Source organism: Hemitrygon akajei, chromosome 3, assembly GCF_048418815.1.
Source record: "Hemitrygon akajei chromosome 3, sHemAka1.3, whole genome shotgun sequence".
In the NCBI taxonomy this organism is placed as follows: Eukaryota; Metazoa; Chordata; class Chondrichthyes; order Myliobatiformes; family Dasyatidae; genus Hemitrygon; species Hemitrygon akajei.
In genome coordinates, this window is record NC_133126.1 from 179,462,371 (window position 1) to 179,488,473 (window position 26,103).

At 40.6% G+C, this 26,103-nt stretch overlaps 1 protein-coding gene across 1 annotated transcript in view; it reads left to right on the forward strand.

Moving 5' to 3' along the window:
* Window positions 1-26,103, forward strand: part of atp1b3a (ATPase Na+/K+ transporting subunit beta 3a) — a 50,451-nt gene that overhangs the window by 13,136 nt on the left and 11,212 nt on the right. The window contains exons 2-5 of the mRNA XM_073041491.1: window positions 10,120-10,248; window positions 23,980-24,087; window positions 24,170-24,363; window positions 24,449-24,505. Of these exons, the coding sequence (XP_072897592.1) occupies window positions 10,120-10,248; window positions 23,980-24,087; window positions 24,170-24,363; window positions 24,449-24,505 (488 nt within the window). The remainder of the gene's footprint in view (window positions 1-10,119; window positions 10,249-23,979; window positions 24,088-24,169; window positions 24,364-24,448; window positions 24,506-26,103) is intronic.

Consider the following 26,103-nt stretch of genomic DNA (forward strand, 5'->3'; position numbering starts at 1 on the left):
TTCTTTGCATAACACCCAATCCAGAATAGCTGATCCCCGAGTGGGCTGAACCATGAGCTGCTCTAAAAAGCCATCTCAAAGGCACTCTAAAAATTCACCCCCTTGGAATCCAGCACCAACATGATTTTCCAAATCTACCTGCATATTGAAATCCTCCATGATAATAGTAACATAACCCTATGTAATTTATGGACCACATCCTTACTACTGTTTGGGGATCGGTTTTTAACTCCAATCGGGGTCTTTTTACCCTTGCAGTTCCTTAGTTCTATTCACAATGATTCAACACCTTCTGACCCTATGTCACCTCTTTCTAACGATTTGATTTCATTTTTTACCAACAGCGCCTCTCTGCCTTCCTGTCTGTCCTTTTGACATGTGTATCCTTGGACATTAACCTCCCAGCTATAATCTTCTTTCAGCCATGATTTAGTGATTCCTACAACATCATACATGCTAATCCGTGGTACAATTTCAAACACTGCGTGAATTCAAATATAACATCTTCAGTCCTGAATTCACCCTTTTCAATTTTGTTGCAGCTCATCCTGTTGACTGCAATTTTGGCCTATCATCAGCCTCTCTTTGCTAAGAGTTTCACAACACATTGCCTCTGTTTGTAAACCAATTACCTCATCTTCAGCACTATCACTCCCGTTTCCATCCCACTACCAATTTAGTTTAAACCCACCTGAACAACTCTAGTCATCATGCCTGCAAGGATATTGGACCCCCTTGGGTACAGGTGGAACCTGTCCCTTTTGTTCAGGTTCCCCAGAAGAGATCCCAATGATGCATAAATCTGAACCCCTGCCCCCTGTGCCAGTTCCTCAGCCACACATTCACCTGCCAAGTCATTCTATTCTTACCCTCACTGGCGTAGGCAGCAATGCAGAGGTTACTACCCTGGAGGTCCTGTTTCTCAGCTTTCTACCTAAAATCTCTCTTCCGGACTTCCTCACCTTGTCTACCTATGACATTGGTGCCAATATGTACCAAAAGTTCTGTTTGCTCACCCTTGCCCTTGAGAATGCCACGGACCCGATCCAAGACATCCCTGATCCTGACACCAGGGAGGCAACATACGATCCGGATATCTCTATTGCACCCACAGAACCTCATCTCTGTTCCTCTGATTAAGGAATCTCCTATAAACACTGCACTCCTCTTCACCTCTCTGCTCTTCTTAGCTGCAGCAGCTGACAGTGCCAGAGACCCGGTTATTGTGACTCCTCCCTGTAGGTCATCCTCCTCAACAGTATCTAAAGTTGGATGCTTATTATTGAGGGGTATGGGCACAGGAGTACTCTGCACTGGCTGTGCATTTCCCCTCCTTCTCCTGACAATCACCCAGTTACCTGTATCCTGCAACCTCGGGGTGACTACCTCCCTGTAGCTCCTGTCTATCACCTCCTCATTCTCCCATATGAGTCGAAGGTCATCGAGCTGCAGCTCCAGTTCCTTAATACGTTCTCTCAGGAGATGCAATTTGGTGCACCTGATGCAGATCTGTTTATCCCACATCCCACAGAGTGCAAAACACTACCCCTGGAGCCATTCCCACTATATTATGTAATGTACTAATAGATGAGTAATGAACAAATAAGAACGGAGAGAGAAACTTACAAGACAATATACCTCACCGAAGCCTGATCTTGCCTTTGCCTGATGAGCCAAAGCCACTCCTAAAGACTGGCATTCTCAAAAGAATAGCTACTCAAATAATGGCCGCTCTGCTTGCACTTGCATTATTCTTATTGGCCTTTTCTAATGAATCCCTCTTATAGACAATAGGTGCAGAAGTAGACCATTTGGCCCTTCGAGCTTGCACCGCCATTTTGAGATCATGGCTGATCATCTACTATCAATACCCGGTTCCTGCCTCGTCCCCATATCCTTTGATTCCCCTATCCATAAGATACCTATCTAGCTCCTTCTTGAAAGCATCCAGAGAATTGGCCTCCACTGCCTTCCGAGGCAGTGCATTCCAGACCCCCACAACTCTCTGGGAGAAGAAGTTTCTCCTTAACTTTGTCCTAAATGACCTACCCCTTATTCTCAAACCATGCCCTCTGGTACTGGACTCTCCCAGCATCTGGAACATATTTCCTGCCTCTATCTTGTCCAATCCCTTAATAATCTTATATGTTGCAATCAGATCCCCTCTCAATCTCCTTAATTCCAGCGTGTACAAGCCCAGTCTCTCTAACCTCTCTGCGTAAGACAGTCCTGACATCCCAGGAATTAACCTTGTGACTCTACGCTGCACTTCCTCTACAGCCAGGATGTCCTTCCTTAACCCTGGAGACCAAAACTGTACACAATACTCCAGGTGTGGCCTCACCAGGGCCCTGTACAAATGCAAAAGGATTTCCTTGCTCTTGTACTCAATTCCCTTTGTAATAAAGGCCAACATTCCATTAACCTTCTTCACTGCCTGCTGTACTTGCTCATTCACCTTCAGTGACGGATGAACAAGGACTCCTAGATCTCTTTGTATTTCTCCCTTACCTAACTTTACACCGTTCAGATAATAATCTGCCTTCCTGTTCTTACTCCCAAAGTGGATAACCTCACACTTATTCACATTAAACGTCATCTGCCAAGTATCTGCCCACTCACCCAGCCTATCCAAGTCACCCTGAATTCTCCTAACATCCTCATCACATGTCACACTGCCACCCAGCTTAGTATCATCAGCAAACTTGCTGATGTTATTCTCAATGCCTTCATCTAAATCATTGACGTAAATGGTAAACAGCTGTGGTCCCAATACCGAGCCCTGTGGCACCCCACTAGTCACCACCTGCCATTCCGAGAAACACCCATTCACCGCTACCCTTTGCTTTCTATCTGCCAACCAGTTTTCTATCCATGTCAATGTCTTCCCCCCAATGCCATGAGCTTTGATTTTACCCACCAATCTCCTATGTGGGACCTTATCAAATGCCTTCTGAAAATCGAGGTACACTACATCCACTGGATCTCCCTTGTCTAACTTCCTGGTTACATCCTTGAAAAACTCCAATAGATTAGTCAAGCATGATTTACCCTTGGTAAATCCATGCTGGCTCGGCCCAGTCCTATCACTGCTATCTAGATATGCCACTATTTCATCTTTAATAATGGACTCTAGCATCTTCCCCACTACTGATGTTAGGCTGACAGGTCGATAGTTCTCTGTTTTCTCCCTCCCTCCTTTCTTAAAAAGTGGGATAACATTATCCATTCTCCAATCCTCAGGAACTGATCCTGAATCTAAGGAACATTGGAAAATGATTACCAATGCATCCGCAATTTCCAGGGCCACCTCCTTTCGTACCCTAGGATGCAGACCATCTGGACCTGGGGATTTGTCAGCCTTCAGTCCCATCAGTCTACTCATCACCGTTTCTTTCCTAATGTCAATCTGTTTCATTTCCTCTGTTACCCTATGTCCTTGGCCCATCCATACATCTGGGAGATTGCTTGTGTCCTCCTTAGTGAAGACAGATCTAAAGTACTTATTAAATTCTTCTGCCATTTCTCTGTTTCCCATAACAATTTCACCCAATTCATTCTTCAAGGGCCCAACATTGTTCTTAACTATCTTCTTACTCTTCACATACCTAAAAAAGCTTTTGCTATCCTCCTTTATATTCCTGGCTAGCTTGCATTCGTACCTCATTTTTTCTCCCCGTATTGCCTTTTTAGTTAAGTTCTGTGGTTCCTTAAAAATTTCCCAATCATCTGTCCTCCCACTCACCTTAGCTCTGTCATACTTCCTTTTTTTTTTAATGCTATGCAATCTCTGACTTCCTTTGTCAACCACTGTGGCCCCTTTCCCCCCTTTGAATCCTTCCTTCTCTGGGGGATGAACTGATTTTGCACCTTGTGCATTATTCCCAAGAATACCTGCCATTGCTGTTCCACTGTCTTTTCTGCTAGGATATCCATCTAGTTAACTTTGGCCAGCTCCTCCCTCATGGCTCCATAGTCTCCTTTGTTCAACTGCAACACTGACACCTCTGAGCTGCCCTTATCCTTCTCAAATTGCAGATAAAAACTTATCATATTATGATCACTACCTCCTAATGGCTCCTTTACTTCAAGATCGCTTATCAAATCCTGTTCATTACATAACACTAAATCCAGAATAACCTTGTCCCTGGTCGACTCTCGTACAAGCTGTTCCAAGAATGCATCCCTTAGGCACTCTACAAACTCCCTATCCTGGGGTCCAGCACCAACCTGATTCTCCCAGTTCACCTGCATGTTGAAATCCCCCATAACTACTGCGACATTACCTTTGCCACATGCCAATGTTAACTCCCTATTCAACTTGCACCCAATATCCATGCTACTGTTTGGTGGCCTATAGACAACACCCATTAGGGTCCTTTTGCCCTTACTGTTCTTCAATTCTATCCACACAGACTCCACTTCTCCCGATCCTATGTCCCCCCTTGCAAAGGACTGAATCTCATTCCTCACCAACAGGGCCACCCCACCCCCTCTGCCCACATTTTTGTCCCTATGATAGCACGTATACCCTTGTACCTTCATTTCCCAGGTCTGATCTCCCTGCAGCCATGTCTCTGTTATCCCAACAACATCATAGTTACCCATTCGCACCTGAGCTTCAAGCTCATCCGCCTTATTCTCTTGCTGATTGATAACTCGTCAACTCAGAAACCACGGCGAAACTCTGCCTTTGAAACCTCAGTTGCTCTTTTTACGGAGCCCTGACGTGAATTGTCCAACTTGTAGCTCCTGCCCTTTAATCCAAGTAGCATCCTGGTAACACACACAAAATTTTGGACGAACTCAGCAGGTCAGGCAGCATCTGGGGAAGAGAGAAAATTTAAAGTTTTGGACCAAGAGCTTTCATCAGGCTGAAGAGTCTGGGCCTGAAATGTTGACTCTTTACGTGTGTGTGTGTTGTTTTTTTTTTGCTTGGATTTCCAGCATCTGCACGTTTTCCCTTGTTTGTAGCATCCTGGTAAACCACTTGCACACTCTCTGACAGCCTTCACACCCTTCCTACAATGGGGCAACCAGAACTGCGTGCAATACCTGAAGTGTGGTCTGGCTGAAGTTTTGCAAAGCTACAAATACAGCATGACTTCCTTACTCAACACCCTGACCAGTGAAACATGCAATATACCTTCTTTATTACCTTGTCCATTTGTGTAGCCACTTCAGTAAATTATCCATCTGTAGAAGAAGAAGAATGCCCTCAACTCCTGATGGAGTCATCGGGGCACCTTCATGACAAGTTTTTTGCACCGATCGTTTTGGTGATTGCTAATCAGGTGGCATTTCTGTAGCATTCTCCAGTTTTTTTTTTAACCAGGTCGAGTTGCCAGCTCGACGCTCAACCCAGCACGGATGGAAAGTGTGCAAAGGAGCCGGCTGGATTTGAACTCAGGACCATTCGCTCCGGAGTCCAGTGCTGATGCCACTACGCCACCGGCTGGCCAAAGATCCATCTATACCTCAATGCTATTAGGGATCTACCATTAACTGTGTACTTGCTCCTTTCATTTGATCTTGCAAAGTGCTGCACTTCACTCTTGGATTAAACTCCACTTTCTTCCTGCATCTTCACCGATCTACAGTTTCATCCAAATTATTTCACAAACAATAGAGATCCCAGCACCGAACATTAAGGAACACCATTGGTCATGGATCCCCCCCACCAGCCATAATTCAACCTTCCCTCCTGACTCTGTCTTCTATAGGAAAGCCAGTTCTGAATCCAAATGTGCAAATCACCCTGGATTCCATGCATCTTCACCTTCTGGGTCCACCAGAGGCACTACTTCCTGGTTAATTTCAGAATGTCATAACGCATTAGTACACTAGACACACTATCCTCCAAATCCTTCTCCTTGGTAAATATTAACATTTAATACTTATTTAGAGCAAGTGGTTGAAGCACTAACTTCAAGCAAAAATCTTCTCCTTTATGCCTGGATCTACAAACCCCTTCGTGCTCCTCTCATTCATAATATAAAATGCCTTGAGATTCTCCTTGATCCTGCCTGCCAAGGACAATTCATGGCCCTTTTTGGCCTTGCTAATTGTGAACATTTTCCTGTTATCTTTGTATCCCACAAGAGCCCAGAGTGAGTTTAGCTTTCTAATCCTTTTGTATGCTTCCTTTTACTTCCTAACTAAATTTAGGCTCTCTCAGGTCATCCAAGTTTCCCTTGCCATACCATCCTTATCCTTACTCCTTACTGAAACATGCTGACCCTGAACTCTGTTTAGCTGGTCTTTAAAGAACTCCCACATGTCAGACGTGGACTTGTCCAACAGCGATTGCTCCCAATCAAGCTCCTGTCTTGTCATAATTTGCCCTCCTCAAATTTAGTATTTTCCTGCAAGATCCAATTTTATCCTTGCTAATAATTATCTCAAAACATAATTCGTAGTTCATTGTCAGGGCTATCAGGTCTGTCACCTGGCCTGGCTCATTTCCCAAAAGCAGGTCCAGCATGTTTGCTACTCTAGTTGGACTCTCTCCAGACTGCATATAATACTTGAAACCATAAAGAAATCCTGCACCATTAAGCCTTTTGAATTAAGGAAGTTCCAATCAATAATGGGGAAGTTAAAAGATCCCACTAGATAGATAGATACTTTATTCATCCCCATGGGGAAATTCAACATTTTTTTCCCAATGTCCCATACACTTATTGTAGCAAAACTAATTACATACAATACTTAACTCAGTAAAAATATGATATGCATCTAAAATCACCCTCTCAAAAAGCATTAATAAATAGCTTTTAAAAAAGTTCTTAAGTAGTTTACTTAAATACATTGAGTCCTAACCCCGGCACTTTAACATATCTTACTCCTGGCGGTTGAATTGTAAAGCCGAATGGCATTGGGGAGTATTGATCTCTTCATCCTGTCTGAGGAGCATTGCATCGATAGCAACCTGTCGCTGAAACTGCTTCTCTGTCTCTGGATGGTGCTATGTAGAGGATGTTCAGGGTTTTCCATGATTGACCGTAGCCTACACAGCGCCCTTCGCTCTGCTACCGATGTTAAACTTTCCGGTACTTTGCCCACGACAGAGCCCGCCTTCCTTACCAGCTTATTAAGATGTGAGGTGTCCCTCTTCTTAATGCTGCCTCCCCAACACGCCACCACAAAGAAGAGGGCGCTCTCCACAACTGACCTATAGAACATCTTCAGCATCTCACTACAAACATTGAATGACGCCAACCTTCTAAGGAAGTACAGTCGACTCTGTGCCTTCCTGCACAAGGCATCTGTGTTGGCAGTCCAGTCTAGCTTCTCGTCTAACTGTACTCCCAGATACTTGTAGGTCTTAACCTGCTCCACACATTCTCCATTAATGATCACTGGCTCCATATGAGGCCTAGATCTCCTAAAGTCCACCACCATCTCCTTGGTCTTGGTGATATGGTGACCACCCTATTGTCTCTGCACTTTTCCATAATCTGTCTGGATGCCTGTTCCTCCATGCCTCGGTGTCTATCCAGTGGTGGAGGAGGGGAGGAGCCTGCAGCATAATCCCACCAATGTAATTGCACTTTTCTTATTTCTGAGCTCCAGCCAAACTGTTTATTATTGTCACACATACCGAGGTACAGTGAAAAGCTTGTGGTGCATACTATTCAAATGGATTAACTCCTTACACATTGCATTGAAGTAGTATAAAGTAAACAATAGTGGAATGCAGAATAGATTGCTACAGTTAGAAAGAAACTGCAGTGCGTGGAAACAAACAAGAGAACATCTGCAGATGCTGGAAATCAAGGTAACACACACAAAATGCTGGAGGAATTCAGCAGGCCAGGCAGCATCTATGGAAAAGAGTAAACAATCAACATTTCAGGCCGAAGTCTGATGGACAGGACTGATGAAGGGTCTCAGCCCAAAATGTCAATTGTTTACTCTTTTGCATAGATGCTGCCTGGCCTGCTGAGTTCCTCCAGCATTTTGTGTGTGCTTGTGAACAATAAATTGCAAGATCATAATGAGGGTCATTGTATTGTACTATTCTGTATAACATCTGGGTAGAAGCGTCCCTTGAGCTTAATGGTGCGTACTTTCAGGCTTTTGTATCTTCTACTATTAGGAGAGGGGAGAAGAGAGAATGTCCAGCTGGGGTGGGTGGGGTCTTTAATTATATCATCCGCTTAACTGAGGCAGCAAGAAATGTAGATGAGTCCATGGGGGGGGGGGGGGGGCTGGTTACCATAATGGGCTAAGCTGTGTGCCAACTCACTGTAGTTTAAGTTAAGGCTGAGCAGTTGCTGTAATTCATTTGGATAGGATGCTTTCTATGATGCAGTAATAAAAATCAGTGAGAGTCAAAGTGGACATGCCAGATTTTTTTATCTTCCTGAGGAAGGAGTGGCATTGGTGAGCTTTCTTGGCTGTTGCATCTGCTTGGTTGGACCAGCACAGGCCATTGGTGACGTTCAATCTTAGGAATTTGAAGCTCTCAACCCTCTTGACCTCAGCACCGTTGATGAAGACAGGAGCATATGGACCGCGCCACTGTTGCCCCTTGAATCACCGGCTCTTTTGTTTTGCAAACATTAAGGGAAGCATTGATGTTATGACATTGAGCACAATAAGGTGATAGAGACCTTTATAACATGGCCTCTGTGGATGAACCCTCCATTCTCCCTTTTCAGTAGTGCAGCCTCTCACCTCTTTCATGCCCCTCTGTATTATGTCTAAAACAATGAAACCCAGAAACTGCTTGTCCTCTCCTACCCCCTCAAGGAACAAGGTGGCAACAACATCACAATTCCATGCAGAAAAGCAATGCTCTTTCATGATGACGATAGTCTTCCACAGAAGCACCGAAGACTTAAAAACACAAATTTGATCCAATTTTGATAGAGTGAATGGTGAAAGTACAGCCTAAGAGGCTGACTCAATGAGAAATTTAAGGTCAATACTTAGAGATGAAGGGTTTCAAATATGTGTTTATTTTCAGAGGGTTGCTTCAAAACATAATACCCTGTGGCAGATTATTTATGGGCAGCACAGTAGTGTAGAGGCTAGCACAGCACATTACTGGTGAACCAAGTTCAATTGCCACTGCTATCTGTGAGAAGTTTGTACTGTTGTAACATGAACAAAGTTACCGGAGAAACACTGGCTTGTGGATGCAGAAGTGTTTTATTCAACAAAATGAGGCATTCTTGGAGGAAGAGGCCTTACAACCCAATATTGATATTTTTATATGCTAAAGATCAAAGGTAACAGCAGTACAATTGAGTAGTCACAATGTATCTATAATGCTTACTTTATAGTTTTCACAAAACTCCTCCTTTGTACAGACACCCAAAATGAATGTTGCTAGCATTGTCTGCTTTGCAATCAACTCCATTTAACTTGTTCAGGAAAACTATTTGTTCAGGGTTGCATTTTAAACTCGATCTCCATTCCTCATTCATGTCTGAGGATTGGTTGCTGGTGGAGTTTACATTTGCTATATACCCTGAGAGGCATGTTCTCCCCATGGCCATGTGGTGCTCTGGTTTCCTCCCACATACTAAAGACATATTGGTTGGTAGGTCAATTAGTCTTTGTAAAGTGTCCCATGATTAGGCTGGTGTTAAATCAGTGGTTGCTGGGAGGCCCTTCCAATCCTATCTGAATAAATAAATAAACAAACTTCAAAGTTGTATTTCAGGAATATCTGAAGAAGTAGAATGTACATGATTTGGCAGAGTAAACAGAAGAGGTGATTAGATTTGAGGTTGTTCTGGCAAAGAATTGGTACGAAGATGGTCTCAAAAGCCTTTGCTTTAATATCCATATCAAGTCCTTTGAAATGATGCCTGGCACAAAGGGCTTAAGCATTTATTCAAAGTGCTTATCTATTCTCTTTCATCATCCACTTTTCCCAGTTCACATTCCAAACGGGTGCCACAACTGGTTTAGGCTCCTTACAACTGTGGTGCTATGTGAAATGGCACTCTGTGCGTAGGCTGGTTGACAGGTAAGTTAGCACTAGTGAATTTTTTCAGCTACTTGTTGTATAAAATTTCCAAGTATGAACTATAAAATGAACCCGGGGCGTTAGAGGCATTTTGGAAACAGAATTTAACTTTTTTTTTAATTCCTTTCATACAGCTTTGATTTTTCTCTTCTATCTGGTCTTTTACGGCTTCCTAGCTGGTCTGTTCAGCTTCACCATGTGGGTAATGCTCCAGATGCTGGATGAATACACACCCAAGTATCGTGATAGAGTTTCCAGTCCAGGTAACTCTCTCCATATATCTCCTTGTTGATACTTAAATTTTTCTATTTTTAATTGAAGAACAGATATCACTTTTTTTTAAAGCATCAGTTTGGTTTTGGCATGGTATATTGTTTTATTATTCAAATATATACTAAGCTTGTCTTGCATACTGATCAAATCATTATAGTCCATTGAACTAGAATAAGGTAAAAAAAATAACAATGCACAATGAAGTGTAAACGCTACTGAGAAAGTGCCGTGCAGGTAGATGATAAAGTGCAAGATTATAATGAAGTCAATTGTAAGGTTAATAGTCCACCTCATTGTGCAAGAGGTCCGTTTAAGAGTCTGATAAGTGAGATAGAAGCTGTCCTTGAACCTAATGGTTTGTGCTTTCAGGTTTTTTGATTCTTCTGCCTAGAGGGACAGGGGAGAAGAGAGAATGCTTGGGTTGGCTGGAGTCTTTAATTATGCTGGCTACTCTATTGAGGCAGTGAGGAGTGTGGGCAGGGTCAGTGAAGGGGAGGCTGGTTCCCATGATGTGATAAGCTGTGTCCACAGCTCCGCAGTTCCTTATGGTCACGTGCAGAACTGTTGCAATACCAACCCTTAATGCATCCAGGCAGAATGCTTTCTATGGTTCATCAAGAAAAACTAGTAAGGGTCGATGTGGCAAATTTCTGTACCTTCCTGAGGAAGTAGAGGGATTGGTGAGCTTTCTTGGCCATGACATCAACATGATTGGACCAAGCCAGGCTATTGGTGATGTTCACACCCTGGAACTTGAAGCTCTCAACCTTCTCAGCCTCAGCACCATTGATGTAGACAGGAGGATGTGCACTGCCCCCTTTCTGAAGTCAATAACCAGTTCTTTTGTTCATTGACATGGAGGGAGAGGTTGTCGTCATGACACCATATCACTAAGCTTTCTATCTCCTTCCCATACTCTGACTCATCATTTCTTGAAATGCAGCCCACTATATTATGTGGACTAATAGCAGAACATTTGCATCTAATTGTGGTAAAAGAACATTCTAGGATTCAAATATACAAATGGAATGGCAACAATTATTGATTGAGTCTTGCTAATTTAAGACACTGTTGAACTGATGATCTTTTCGTAAAGATAAGGAAACAAAGTGATACTATAAAGAAATTGGCTCTGAGAATGCAAATGCAGTGTTAGTATTCATTTCAAGAGGCTTAGAAGATAAATGCAAGAATTTAATGCTGAGGCTTCAAAAGGCATTGACCAGGCAGTACTTGGAGTGTTATGAACAGTTTTGGGCACCTTATCTAAGAAAAGATGTGCTGGCGTTGGAGAGGTCCAGAGGAGGTTCATGAAAATGACTCCAGGGATAAAATTGATAATGTTTGAGGAGCATTTGATTGTTCTGGGCCTTTACCTGCTGGAGTTTAGAAAAATGGGGTGAGATCCTATTGGAACTATCAAGTATTGAAAGGCCTAGTGTGAATGTGGAGAAGATGTTTCCTATAGTGGGGGAGTCTAGGACCAGAGGGCACAGCCTTAGAATACAAAAATGTCCCTTTAGGACAGTGATGAGGAAGGATAGCTTTAGCCAGAGGATGGTGAATCTGTGGAATTCATTGCCACAAGCATCTGTGGAGGCGAAGTGATTGGGTATATTTAAATTCAGGTTGATAGATGCTTGATTAGTAAGGATGTCTAGGGTTATGGGGAGAAAGCAAGCGAATGAGGTTGAGAGGGATAATAAATCAGCCATGATGGAATGGTGGAGCAGACACGATGGACCAAATGGCTTGATACTGCTCCAATGTCTTATGGTTTTATGGGTTTATTGTATGAACTAAGTTAATGTATTTTCTCTGAAGCCACATTTTGACATTCAAAGTCCATCAAAAATGACAGTTCAAATATTTATAAATGCCTCTGATACTCAGAAACTTTCAACACTATTGAAGTTTAGATATTAATAAAATAAATCTTTTTTAATCAAGGAAACACTTAAGAAATTTTAAAATATATTTAACTCAATTAATTATAACGAGATATAAATTAGCTATAACTTGCCTGTACATACCTTGCAGCTGTTCCTCTCCATTGAAATAAACAGGATCCCCAAGCCTGCTCCAGATCTAAAATGAAAACAGCAAATGCTTGAAATACTTAGCAACTCAGGCAGCATCTGTGGAGAGAGAAAAACAGAGCTATTGTTTCAGTTTAATGACCTTTCATCCTGATTTTTCTGTTTTGCTTTCAAATTTTCTGCATCTATACTTTTGCTTTTGGACTCCTGTTCCAAATCTAAGCTGGTGAGGTTTTCTCAAGCAGATTTCCTGGTGGAACTGCAGGAATCTTCTTTCTCTATGGGTGTTCTTCAGTTAGCCTCCTCTCATGGAAAGTCTCTTGCTTTCTAATTGTGTACTTTGTTTGCTGAACATATTACCTTCTGAATATTTGATAGTTTAATTCATCTTTTTGATTGGCTTTCCCCTTTTTGTGCTTCTGCTCTCTTGCTGCAAAGCTGTTACCATTCTTTGGCCAAAGCCAGTACTCATTTTGCCAAATAATGAGAGATCAATACTTGATTTTTTAAATGGGTGGCCTCACTGTGTTGGTGATTTCATTAGCTGATTGAAACTACAGTATATATCTTAATGAAAGAGGGTGACATATAGATTGAATGGTTGATCTGACCATAATTGAACGGTCAATTATGAGAAGTACAAACGTTTGTACATTCTTGAAGTAAAATAAGTTGCTGCATTACAGTGGAGGATATTTGACTCACCAGATCCTTTTTATTTTTATGCTCCATACAAGTCTCTTTGTAACCACCTAAAGTATAATTTTCTACCAGTTTTCAGTCATGTTGTTAGGCTTAGAAACCCCTATTTTTCTATTAATATGTTTTGTATACTAACTAAATCTCTGAACAATGAAGCTTGTCTTATTCTCTGGTGGATTTGTTGGAAATGTCCATAAGATATATTAATGTTTATTTCTCCCCACCTCTGTTTCTAGTTTGCCCCGTAAGTTCAAAAGTGACATACAGTTAAGGATTAGGATCAAATCATACTTCAACCTACACTGCAGCGCAACCCCCAGTTTACACACACAACAGTGGTATTCTTGTAAAACACGTTTGCATCTTACATAGCATTATATCCTATTTTAAATTATGAAGACTAGAACATTCACAGTACAGTACTCCAAACTCTTCAAGTTTAATATAACTTCTCCGATTTTTAATTCTGTATTGAGGAATTAAAAGTAGATAACTGCTCCAGTGCCTCATTTATTGTGTATCTGTTGTCCCTTTAATCTTTCTAGCTCACATTAAGCTTTAATCGGGTACCTTGTTGTATTTTGTTCAGCTTTTCCATTCACTATCTTTGCAACACATTGTCTGCAAATTTTGATAATGTATTTTGACTCCTGAATCCACATTGTTTCAGCAACAATGGTCTCAGGCCAGATCCTTGTTGAGAACCACTTCCCAAATTTTTATCTGACTGATGAGGATGTCAGTAAATCCCAATTTAAAAAAAGTCTATGTTTCCCCATAAACAATTTGTAGTCTAGAGATAACTGCATCCATAATTAAACCTTAAAGCTCAAGTTGTTTTGGGATATACTGAGAACACTATATAACTTTGAATAATTTCCTTGAAGAATAAATTAGAAGAAAGGATTTTAAATTATTTCTTATTTGAAATTGGTATCCCATTTTGGGGGGGGGGGTGAGGAAATCAACTTTAAATTTGCTATATGATAATGCATTTACAATATTTTCTAATTTAAATTCTATACCTGGATGAGAATTTTTCATCAGACAAATTCAGTTCACACTGGGGGGGGATAAAAAAATTAAAAAGCACAAAAACAACTTTTTGTTTTCAAATTCAGTCTGGTTGATTAAAATCTATAATACTTTGAAGTTGCCCCTTTAGCTTTCAGGAAAAAAATATAATTGGATAACAAATCTGTATTTCAATGGGGCAAGCAAGCTCTGAAAGAGAGCCTGTTGCTACTTGGTGTTTTATCTTGTTTGCCCAGAGCTCATTCAGGAAGGGTTTGCAAATGGCATTGTGTGGTGATTAAACAGATGCTCCTTTGGCTACAGTATAGTACAGACTAAGTGTAATCTCTGCTGTCCACTTGGAGAACCTTTCCAAAATACATGGATTTGACAAAAGGTCTGTGCTGTCTATTATGTACACAAACTTCAAATCACTTGCATTAACTATTGAAAATATCAAAATTGCAAATGTCACTCCATTTTAAGAAGGGAGGAAAGCAGAAGGAAGGGAGTTAGCCTGACTTCAGTGGTTGGAAAGATGTTGGAGTCTTTTATTAAGGATGAGGTACTGGAGTACTTGGAGGCATGTGATAAATAGACCAAAGTCAGCATGGTTTTCTAAAGCAGAAATCTTGCCTGACAGATCTGTTGGAATTCTTTGAGGAAAAAGCAGGTTGAATATACAAAGTAGAGTCAGTGGATGTTTATTTGGACTTTCAGAAGGCCTTTGACAAGGTGCCACGCATGAGGCTGCTTAACAAGTTAAGAGCCGGTAGTATAACAGGAAATGTACTAGCGTGGACAGAGCATTGGCTGATTAGCAGGAGTGAAAGAATGGGAATAAAGGAGGCCTTTCTGGTTGGCTGACCGTGGTAGTGGTGTGCCGCAGGGGTCAGTGTTAGGACCCCTTCTTTTCATGTTGTATATCAAGGGTGCAGGAATTAATGGCTTTGTGACCAAGTTTGTAGACAACGCAAAGATAAAGTGGACGGGTAGACAGTGTTGAGGAAGAAGGACTTGGATTTGGGGAATGGGAAAAGAAGCGGCATATGGAATACAGTGTAGGGAAGCGCATGGTTGTGCACTTTGGTAGAAGGAATAAAGGTGTGGAATATTTTTTAAATGGAGAGAAATCAGTGGTGCAGAGGGACTTGGGAGTCCTTGTGCAGGATTCTTTAAAGGTTAAATAGCAGATTGAGTCAGTGGTAAGGAAGGAAAATGCAATGTTAACATTCATTCCGAGAGGATGAAAATACAAAAGCAAGGATGTGATCCTGAGGATTTATAAGGCATTAGTCAGACGGCACTCTATTGTGAGCAGATTTCAGATCCTTGTCTAAAAAATGATGTGCTAGCATTGGACAGGGTCCAGAAGAGGTTCATGAGAATGATCATAGGAATGAAAAGGTTAATTTATGAGGAGAGCTTGATTGCTTGGGGCTTTACTCGTTGGAGTTAGAAGAATGAGGGGGAGGATCTCATTGAAACCTATTGAATATGGAAAGGTCTGGATAGAATGGATGTGGAGAGGATGTTTCCTATTGTGGGGTAGTTTCAGACCAGAGGGAACAGCCTCAGAATTTTGATGAGGAAAATTTCTTTAGCCAGAGGGTGGTGAATTTGTGGAATTCTCTGCCGCAGACAGTCGTCGGGTGTAATTACGGTGGAGGTTGATAGGTTCTTGATCAGTCAGGCATCAAAGGTTATGGGGAGAAGGCAAGAGAATGGGGTTGAGAGAGACAATAAATCAGCCATGAGGGAATGGCGGAACAGTTTTGATGAGCCAAATAGCCTGATTTGGCTTCTATGTCTTGTGGTCTAAAAGTCAATAGTTGAGTTTATTGTCATATGCAGAAATACTCGAATGCATAGGTGCAATGAGAAACATGCAGGCACGTCACATCAGTTATGCAGCATTACACAAGGTTAGGTAGTGTTCCATTACTCTGAAGATGTCTTGGGTATTTTGAATCTTTGCAGTTTTATTACCTTAATTCATAATAAGAAATTTAAGATACTTCATTCAAATAACCTTTGGATTATGTAATCATGCAATTTAACATTGAATTGCCATCGTTGGAAACTGCTCCTAAACGATTGTCGCAGCTGTGAAATGCAAGATAAATTGTGGCGTGACTGCCTAGTCAGGAATAATGGCATGATGTGTCTAGTTTCTAGTGGAAGGTCAGATGTTTTCAATGTATGATTTGACAGGATGAGTCTGAGAAATGCAGAGTTATTATCGGCTTGTTTATCCTCCTGGAAACCACAATAAAAATTAGTTGTGTTGGTGCTTTTTATTTTTTTCAGTGTGAACTGAATTAGTTTGTTATGGAAAACTAGCTTAAAAACTCTTTATCCACTGATGTCAAGAGCACTCGTTTAGGTTGGTGGTGGTGGGGGGGGGAGGGGTGGTGGAAGGCGACATGTCAGAAGTTCGTAACATTTTGTACTGCCAAAAGAATTTTTTAAAGCTCATGTTGTTGCCATTTGGTCTACTATCCTTGGACAAGTGAAATAAAAAATATGTATTCTTGCATTAAAAATGCTTTAAAGTACAGCGCTGCAGATTTCTAGGCTGTTTTGACAGGTCTAGGTTCTGAAAAAAATCAGTTAAGCCTGTAGGTTTATGTAAACTAAGGCTACTTCTAATCAAAGTTGTCATTTTGACTTGAGCAGTCAGCAAAGTTAAGTCATTACAATATATTCAGTCTGGATTAAAATGAGCAAGGCCTCATATTTTATTCATGCCTTTGGTGATTCATTTTCAACTGTCTCAGAAAATTAGGATACTGATGGTTTAAGTGTTCCTTTGGAATAAGATGACAAACTTGGCTTTGTGGGTTTTGAGGAGCCTAATTAGACCAACGTGAGAACTGCATAATCTTTCACAGATGGACAGTTAGGAGGTAACACAATTGTATTGTTGATAGTTTGCAGGATAGTGAGCATTTTCTGCAGTTTACACACAATACTGTGGGTGTGATCTGGCTAATTTAAAGTTAATTGTGTTTCAAGGGTTTGACGACATGGTAGTGTAGTGGTTAGTGCGACGCAATTACAGCTCAGGGCATTTTGGAGTCCAATTCTGGTGGCGCCTGTAAGGTATGTTCTCCTCGTGAACCGCATGGGTTTCCTCCTACAGCCCACAGATATACCAGTTAGGATGTTAATTGATCGTTGAAAATTGTCCTTTGATTGGGATAGTATTAAATAGGAGGGCTGCTGGGCAGTGTGGCTTATAGGTTTGGAAGGGTTGTGTTGTATCTCTAAACTAAAACTTAAAACCCTTGTCCATCAATTTTATTCTTGTAATCTTTCTCCAAAAAAATTTAACTTCTCACCTGCAATGTTTAACAAAATCAGCATTCGTGTTGATGAAATAAATTAATGTCTGTTGGTTAGAAAGTATTTGCTGTGTTTTCAGTGCAGCATTACATAGAAAGCCTTGCACTGACACCAGCCCATCTTCCTGAATGACCAGATATGAAAGATTAATGGTTTACTATGTTCACTGGGGTTTCTTAACTATCCTGTAGGTATTTATTAATACAATAATTAAATTATCCAAAAAAATTAACACAAAAGCTTTTTGTTAGAGTAGAACAAGATTGGCATTCAATAGTGAGGTTGATCAGTGAGCAGAATGTAGTACAGATGACCAGATTTGGAAATTTTGAGACTGAGAGGGTCAGTATCACTGCTTGTGGATTAAGAATTTCTCTGTAAGGCTAAAACTTCAGTGAGATAGCCTCTACTGTGTGCAAGCCATTAACTTTATTTTAGACAACAGGAGAAATTAGGGATGTCTGCACTGGTGTATTCTCATACCCTTTTCTTTTGAATTCTGAAATACTGTAGCTCACTAGACAGTAAATATCGTAGTGTATCCTTCAAGAATAAGATGCACCTTCTTGGGGCTGACGTACTCTTCAATAAGGTCTGTAGTCAAAGAATCTTGAGGTACGGCAGGTAAGCATGGACTATGTACAGCTGCCAAAACAAAAAGAGAGCTCAACAATTTCTATCTTCAGTCTTTGCAGTGTTCTTGGCATCTCACTGAAGGAAAATGTTTCCAACACAGCTGTCCTTTCAGAAGTTAAGAAGCCAAGCACCCCAGCGTTCATGAAGTAAGGAGGTCTTCACTGGCTCAGGCACGTGCAGTGGATGAAAGATGGTCACATCCTCAGCAATAAACTACTTGGACAGGCAGCCAAGCCAAATGACTAGGGGGGTGTCCAGAGCATCCACTTTAAGGATGTTGGTAAAAGAGACACAGAACTCTTTTTTTAAATTTTTTTATTTTTTTATTAGTTTTTCAAAACATTTTACAAAATTAAAAACCCCAAATCCCAATGAGGAGCATTAATACAGAGCAAGGTTAAGCATACAATAACAATATGCTACACAGGAAGAGAATTTAACAAAAAAGCACCTAAATTAAAGACAAGTGAGCTTAGTGTCCTCCCCAAACCCCACGACACAAGAAAAAAAAACAACAATTCCAGACCAACCACCACACAATATAGAGAGTATAAGTCCGGACAGTCAAACTCCCAGACTATAAATACACTTAGCAACAGAGGATAATAATGCCTACTACCAGAAAAAAAAAGGGAGCTGAAAGCAAGGGACTGAAAAGAAAAAAAAACCCTAGTCAAGAGGAAGGTTATGAAAGTACTCGATAAAAGGCCCCCAGATCTTATGGAACTTTAAATCCGAATTGAGAACTGAATAATGAATTTTTTCGAGGTCCAAGCAGGCCATAATGTTGTTAAGCCATTGCGCATGAGTGGGCGGGGCAACATCTCTCCATCTAAGGAGGATCAAGCGTCTCGCCAGGAGAGAGGCAAAGGATAGTATTCGGCATTTGGTCGGACCCAGACATAAATCTGTCTCGCCCCAAAAACCGAACAGAGCAATTAAGGGGTTAGGTTCTAGGTGCTGATTCAGAATACCCGATAGTGTAGTGAAGACATCTTTCCAGAATTTCTCCAAACTAGGACAGAACCAGTACATATGGATGAGAGAGGCCACGCCCCTCTTGCATTTATCACAGAGCAGACTAATGCCAGGGTAGAATCAAGATAGTTTAGATTTAGACATATGGGCTCTATGAACAATCTTAAACTGTAAGAGACAATGGCGAGCACAAAGAGAGGTTGAGTTAACCGATTTGAGAACTGAGTCCCAGCTCTCCTCGGATAAGGAGATATTTAAATCCTGCTCCCAGGCCATTTTAATTTTATCCACAGGGGCCCGTCGTAAGGCTGCTAGTTTATCTTGGATAATTGAAATTAAACCTTTACCTAGTGGATTAATGGAGAGAAATAGGTCCATAGCATTTTTCGCAGGCATTTCAGGAAAGTTAGGAATTAAAGGAGCAGTAAAGTGTCGGATTTGGAGATATCTGAAAAAGTGAGCGTTAGGCAGGTTGAACTTAACAGAGAGCTGTTGAAAAGAAGCGAAACGGTTATCAATGAAGAGATCTTCAAAATGTCTAATGCCCTTCCTGTACCAAACATGGAATGCTGAATCGAACGTGGTAGGTAAAAAAAGGTGATTATGTGCGACAGGGCTAGAAATGGAAAACCCCTGGAAACCATAGCATTTCCTGAACTGAGCCCATATACACAAAGTGTGTCTAACCAGAGGATTAGCTATTGATCTGGGCAGACTGCTAGGGAGTGCAGAGCCAAGAAGTGCAGATATAGATAATTCTTTAGTGGAGCTCAACTCCATTGCCACCCAGTTAGGGCACTCAGGTTGACCGTGGAAGAAAGACCAGAAGGCAGCACAACGTATATTAGCTGCCCAGTAATATAAGCGGAAGTTAGGTAAAGCCATGCCACCCTCTTTTTTAGATTTTTGGAGGTGGATTTTATTAATTCTAGAGCGCTTATTCTGCCACAGATATGACAAAATAATAGAGTCTAAGGAATCAAAAAAAGATTTAGGAATAAAAATTGGGATAGATTGAAATAAGTATAAGAATTTGGGGAGAACATACATTTTGACAACATTGATACGACCTACCAAGGACATAGATAGAGGTGACCATTGTACCAGACTCTGTTTTGTAGCATATGAAAGATTGACAAAGTTTTCACGAAAGAGATCTTTAAACTTCCTTGTGACTGTAATTCCAAGATAAGTAAATTGATTATGGACTACTTTAAAAGGGAGATCTCGAAATATTAGTTCTTGTGCTTCTTTATTAATTGGGAAAAGTTCACTCTTATGTAAGTTGAGTTTATAGCCAGAGATCTGGCTAAACTGGTCAAGAAGTGAAAACATTAGAGGTAAGGATGTAGACGGATATGAGAGAAAGAGTAGTAAGTCATCAGCATAGAGAGAGACTTTATGCTCAACACCCCCTCTCCAAATCCCGGTCAGTTCAGGACATTTTCGAAATGCTATCGCCAGAGGTTCTATAGCCAAATCAAAGAGAAAGGGACTTAAGGGGCATCCCTGACGGGTGCCACGTTTGAGATTGAATACTTGGGATTTCTGAAAGTTAGTTAGAACAGAAGCAGTAGGACACAGGTACAGCAATTGGAAGACACAGAACTCTTCAATGCTGATTATACTGTAGCTCTGACAGAAGCAAATCACAACATTGGGACGAAGATAATGCCAACAACTCTAAAGTGGAGACCAGCACTGAAAGGCCACCAGACTATAGATCATACTTTGTCATGACCTGTGATATCTTCATTTGTGACATTTATGGCAGACTCTTTCCAGAATCTGTTAATTCACTGTTCACTGAAGGTTGAAGGGTGCCTATAAATTATCTTGCTTACATGGAAGGTTGCCAGCAGTTTGAAGATTTATCCCAGCTTAAAATGCTTTCTGCATTTTACTGTGACAACTTTTCACTGTATGTTCACTTTCATTTCAAGACATGACTATGGTGATCTCAGTGTGATTGACACAGATCTAGAAGTATATTTGTGGAGGCTGGGAAAGAATGAGGGCCTGTCTGCAGTGCTGGTGGATGTGAAGGAATGACGATTCAGAAATCATTGCCCCTTTGGAATTGGGATACCGAGGTCTAAACACTAGGTGGCCAGCAGTAGCACTGGGTAGTGGTCATTGGGGTTGGTCCAAGATAATGTGCAGCTGGAAAGCTGAGAGGTAAGGAACTTGCCTAAAATGGACCTCCGTCTAGCATTGATTTGGTTTCTGGTTCTACCTATAATTTGAACCGGTGTTCCAAAAGAAGCCCCCCACACAGGGAAGGACATCATACTGTGCACCTTGAGGCAGAAATTGTGTCAAGGTGGAGTCGTGACCTCTCTCAGAATGTTTCAAAATAATGTGGAAATCATGGTTATTGTGTTTCAGCTCCTGCTGTAAAAAGCAGTATTATGGATTTTACTTTCTAAGGCAACACATTGCCAGCACCAGTCTACTTACCAGCAAATATGTGGAAAACGGCTGGTAATATCATGAAGGATCCTACCCACCCTGCTGGTGGACTGTTGCCCCACTCCTGTCAGGGAAGAGGCTACACAGCATCCATGCGGAACCATTCAATTCAAAAACTATTACTTCCCCCAAGCTGTCAGGCTGAGCAACTCTTGGATACATTTACATACACCACTACATACACTTCACCTAATGTCACTTTATGTACATACAAGCAGCCTATGTATATAACAGTTACTTGCACATTGCATTTTACAGGTTTACTTTTATATTTATATTTTTGTTCTTTATGCTTATTGTGCACTTTTTATGCTGCATTGGATCTGGAGGAACAGTCATTTGTTTTTCTTTACACTCTTGTACTGAAGTATGTTGGATCTCTGCTTAATTTCTGATCTTAGGGTTCTTCCAAGAGTCAAAAAATGGTGAGCAGACTTAATTCCAAGATTCCACTTTATTGTAGACTACAAACATACAAATATTAAGCAAACTAAATAAAGAGCTGAGAAATGATGCCGAGAGGGGAATTAATGCAAAGGGGTGTAAGTGATGCTTTTGAAAAATCTATCACTTTTATAGATTAGATAAAGAATTTCCTTAGATAGAGATAAATTAGTGAATAGGCTACATAATTAAAACAATTACATCATGTGGGTAATGAGCTAATACTTGGCCAGTGAAAAGTGAGAAAGGTGATAAACCGTTACTTTAGCTGCTCTACTGCTTTCTGCCAGTGAGCGTGAAAATACGAGTTCGTTTAAAAATCACATCTTATAAAAAGTATTATTTTTTTAATAAGTGGTTACCAACCACTATGACAATAAACAAATAAACACGTACAAACAAGCTGGATGAACTCATCATTTTCAACGGATGCTGCCCTACCTGCTGAGTTCATCCAGCTTGTTTGTACGTGTTTATTTGACCACAACATCTGCAGTGTACTTTGTGTTGACAGTAAACAATCTTGAAAAATGCTTAGTTTTGGTGAAACCTTAAACTTTAACATTAGAATCAGAATCAGGTTTATTATCACTGACATGTGACGTGAAATTTGTTAACTTAGCAGCAGCAGTTCATTGCAATATATAATCAAACAGATAGAGAAAAAAATAATAAATAAAATAAAACATAATAATAAATAAACAAGTAAATCAATTATGTATATGGAATAGATTATTTAAAATGTGCAAAAACACAAATACTGTTTATTTTTTTAAAAAGGGAGGTAGTGTCCAAAGCTTCAAAATCCATTTAGGAATCAGATAGCAGAGGGGAAGAAGCTGTTCCTGAATTGCTGAGTGTGTGCCTTCAGGCTTCTGTATCTCCTACCTAATGGTAACAGTGAGAAAATGGCATGTCCTGGGTGCTGGAAGTCTTTTATAATGGATGCTGCCTTTCTGAGACACTGCTCCCTAAAGATGTCCTAGACACTTTGTAGGCTAGTGCCCAAGATGGAGCTGACTAGATTTACAACCTTCTGTAGCTTCTGTCGGTCCTGTGCAGTAGCCCCTCTATACCAAACAGTGATGCAGCCTGTCAGAATGCTCTCCATGGTACAACTATAGAAGTTTTTGATTGTATTTGTTGACATGCCAAATCACTTCAAACTCCTAATGAAGTATAGCCGCTGTCTTGCCTTCTTTATGACTACATCAATATGTTGGGACAGGTTAGATCCTCAGACATCTTGACATCCAGGAACTTGAAGCTGCTCACTCTCTCCACTTCTGATCCCTCTATGAGGATTGGTATTGTTGATGTCAGCGAAGAGGATATTTTATCACCAATCCACACAGACTGTGGTCTTACGGTTAGGAAGTTGAGGATCTAGTTACAGAGGGAGGTACAGAGGCTCAGGTTCTGAAACTTCTCAATCAGGATTGTGGGAATGATAGTATTAAATGCTGAGCTATAGTTGATGAACAGCATCCTGATGTAGGTGTCTGTGTTGCCTAGGTGGTCTAAAGCCGTGTGAAGAGCCATGGAGATTGCATCTGCTGTTGACCTGTTGTGACGATAAACAAATTGCAATTTGTTGAGGCAGGAGTTCAGTCCAGTCATAACCAACCTCTCAAAGCATTTCATCACTGTAGATGTGAGTGTAACCAGGTGATAGTCGTTAAGGCAGCTCACATTATTCTTCTTAGGCACTGGTATAATTGTTGCCTTTTTGAAGTAAGTGGGAGCTTCTGCCCATAGCAGTGAGAGGTTAAAAATGTCCTTGAATACTCCCGCTAATTGGTTGGCACAGGTTTTCAGAGCCTTACCAGGTACTCCATCAGGACCTTCTGCTTGTGAGGGTTCACTCTCTTTAAGGCAGCCTAACACCGGCCTCTGAGACAGAGATCACAGGGTCATCAGGTACAGCAGGGATCTTCACAGCTGTAGTTGTGTTCTCCCTTTCAAAGCGTGCGTAGAAGGCATTCAAATCTTTCCCATAAGGAATACAATTGAATGTTAAAGAAGTTTTCAATATGTAATTTATTGTATAATCAGATATGCTTATTGAAATATTTCCTTTACTTACAGGTCTTATGATTAGGCCAAAAGTAGGATCCTCCCTAGAAATTGTATTTAACAAATCTGACTCTAAGTCTTATGAAAAATATGTGGCAGCTCTTGACGGCTTTCTAAAACGTAAGTATTGATTGAGTTAAAATGATTTCAATGTGTTTTTTGTGCATAGTTCATATTTACTGAAATGCTTCTTTTTAAATAGCTTATGATGATTTGATACAAGCACAAAAGAATATTTTTTGCCATCCCGGAAAGTATCTTACACAGCCTGAAAATATATTGGAGAAAAAGGCCTGTCAATTTAACCGCACAATGCTTGGTGAATGTTCTGGAATAAATAATGGGACTTTTGGCTATAGTGAGGGAAGACCATGTGTCCTTGTTAAAATGAATAGGGTAAGTACCTCTCAAGTATCTGCTTGGAAATGTTGTTGAACCAGCTGCTTTTGGGAGCTCATTGCTGTGATCTGTTCTGTTCTAGATAATTGGACTAGAAGTAGGTGCAGGAAGTAATCCTACAGTGAACTGTTCGTCCAAGGTTAGTTGTAAACCAATTGTGTGTTGGGTTCTCTTCTTGTTAAATCTTTTCATAGCTTTAGATGTGCCTTCCATGTCTTGGCTAAAATTGGTCATAATTGGTTAGACACCTGTGGTTGTTCACCTTTTCTCCCCTGAATGCCAACACCTAATCCCACCAGCCTCTTTCCCCCAGCATATCCAGTAAAACTGTTTTCACTTTTGATACAGGACTAAGTTTGTGGAGCAAACACGAGGAAATCTGCAGATGCTGGAAATTCAAACAACAACACACACAAAATGCTGGTGGAGCACAGCAGGCCAGGCAGCATCTATAGGGAGAAGCACTGTCGACGTTCCGGGCCGAGACCCTTCGTCAGGACCAAAACGTCAACAGCGCTTCTCCCTATAGATGCTGCCTGGCCTGCTGTGTTCCACCAGCATTTTGTGTGTGTTGTTGTCTAAGTTTGTGGAAGAATTTTTTCAAATATTAAACTTCAGAAATTCACTACATTAGCAACATGAACTTAACATAGGATTAAGTATGCGGAATAATCTTTTAGATGTTAAACTTCAGAACTTTAGCAATATGAACTTGGCAAATTGATTCAGAATTGCCACTTTTAGAAGCTGCTTTGCTAGTATGCCCACTGCTTCCAGTTTTAAACGCTACATCCCAAACTTAAATTATTTCTCTTTTTTTGGTATATTTGAACTTTTAATTTTAATACTCTTATTTTCTGATCTGCCTGACCTAAAGCCTCCTGGCATGACCACAAGCTGAAGACTTTGCATTGTCCAGGACCAGATGCAGCCATGTTCTGCAGTCTTTCCTACAGTCCTGAAATGGTTTGTGTTTAACAGTATTAGATATTGGCACATATATTTTATGTATATGTATATATGTAATTTGTATAAAATATCTTATTATCAGAGAGATTTATTATGCTGGAATTGTATTTTAGAATGTATGATATTTCAGGCAGAGGCTGATTAGTTTCTTGGTTAATCTGGGTGTCAAAGGTTACGGGGAGAAGGCAGAAGAATGGGGTTGAGAGAAATAATAAATCGGCCATGATGGAATGGCAGAGCAGATTCGATGGGCAGAATGCTTAATTCTGTTCCTATGTCTTATGATTTTGTATTACATAACAATTCCTTAATTTTTGGTTAACTGACTTGGAGAAAATTTGAAGTTAGTTAATATGCAATTATAATTTAGTATTAATATAATTTCATATGTGGATATTTGTATATATTGGAATAAAATAAATTTGAATTTGCATCTAGATATCAAGAGCTTTTTCTTTTCTATAGTTGTCCATTTATGTCCTGTAGATCTGTTTTAATTCATTTCAATTAGTTGACCAATAATGCTTATATGGCTGTTAGTTGGTTAAATTAGCTGCTAGTTTCGCTGCTTATTGAGCATCTGTCTCAGCTGCCCAGTAATAAAGAATCAAGATTCCTCTTGAACTTATTAAAGAGTTGGACCTTCAAGTCTTTCTGTGCCAGCTGGGAGTTAAATCATTACGGGAAAGACACAGTAAGGGTGCAGAAGTGTGTAAGTATTTGCTTAAGCAGTGAGCAGCATTGGTAGATTTGGAGATACAGATGTCT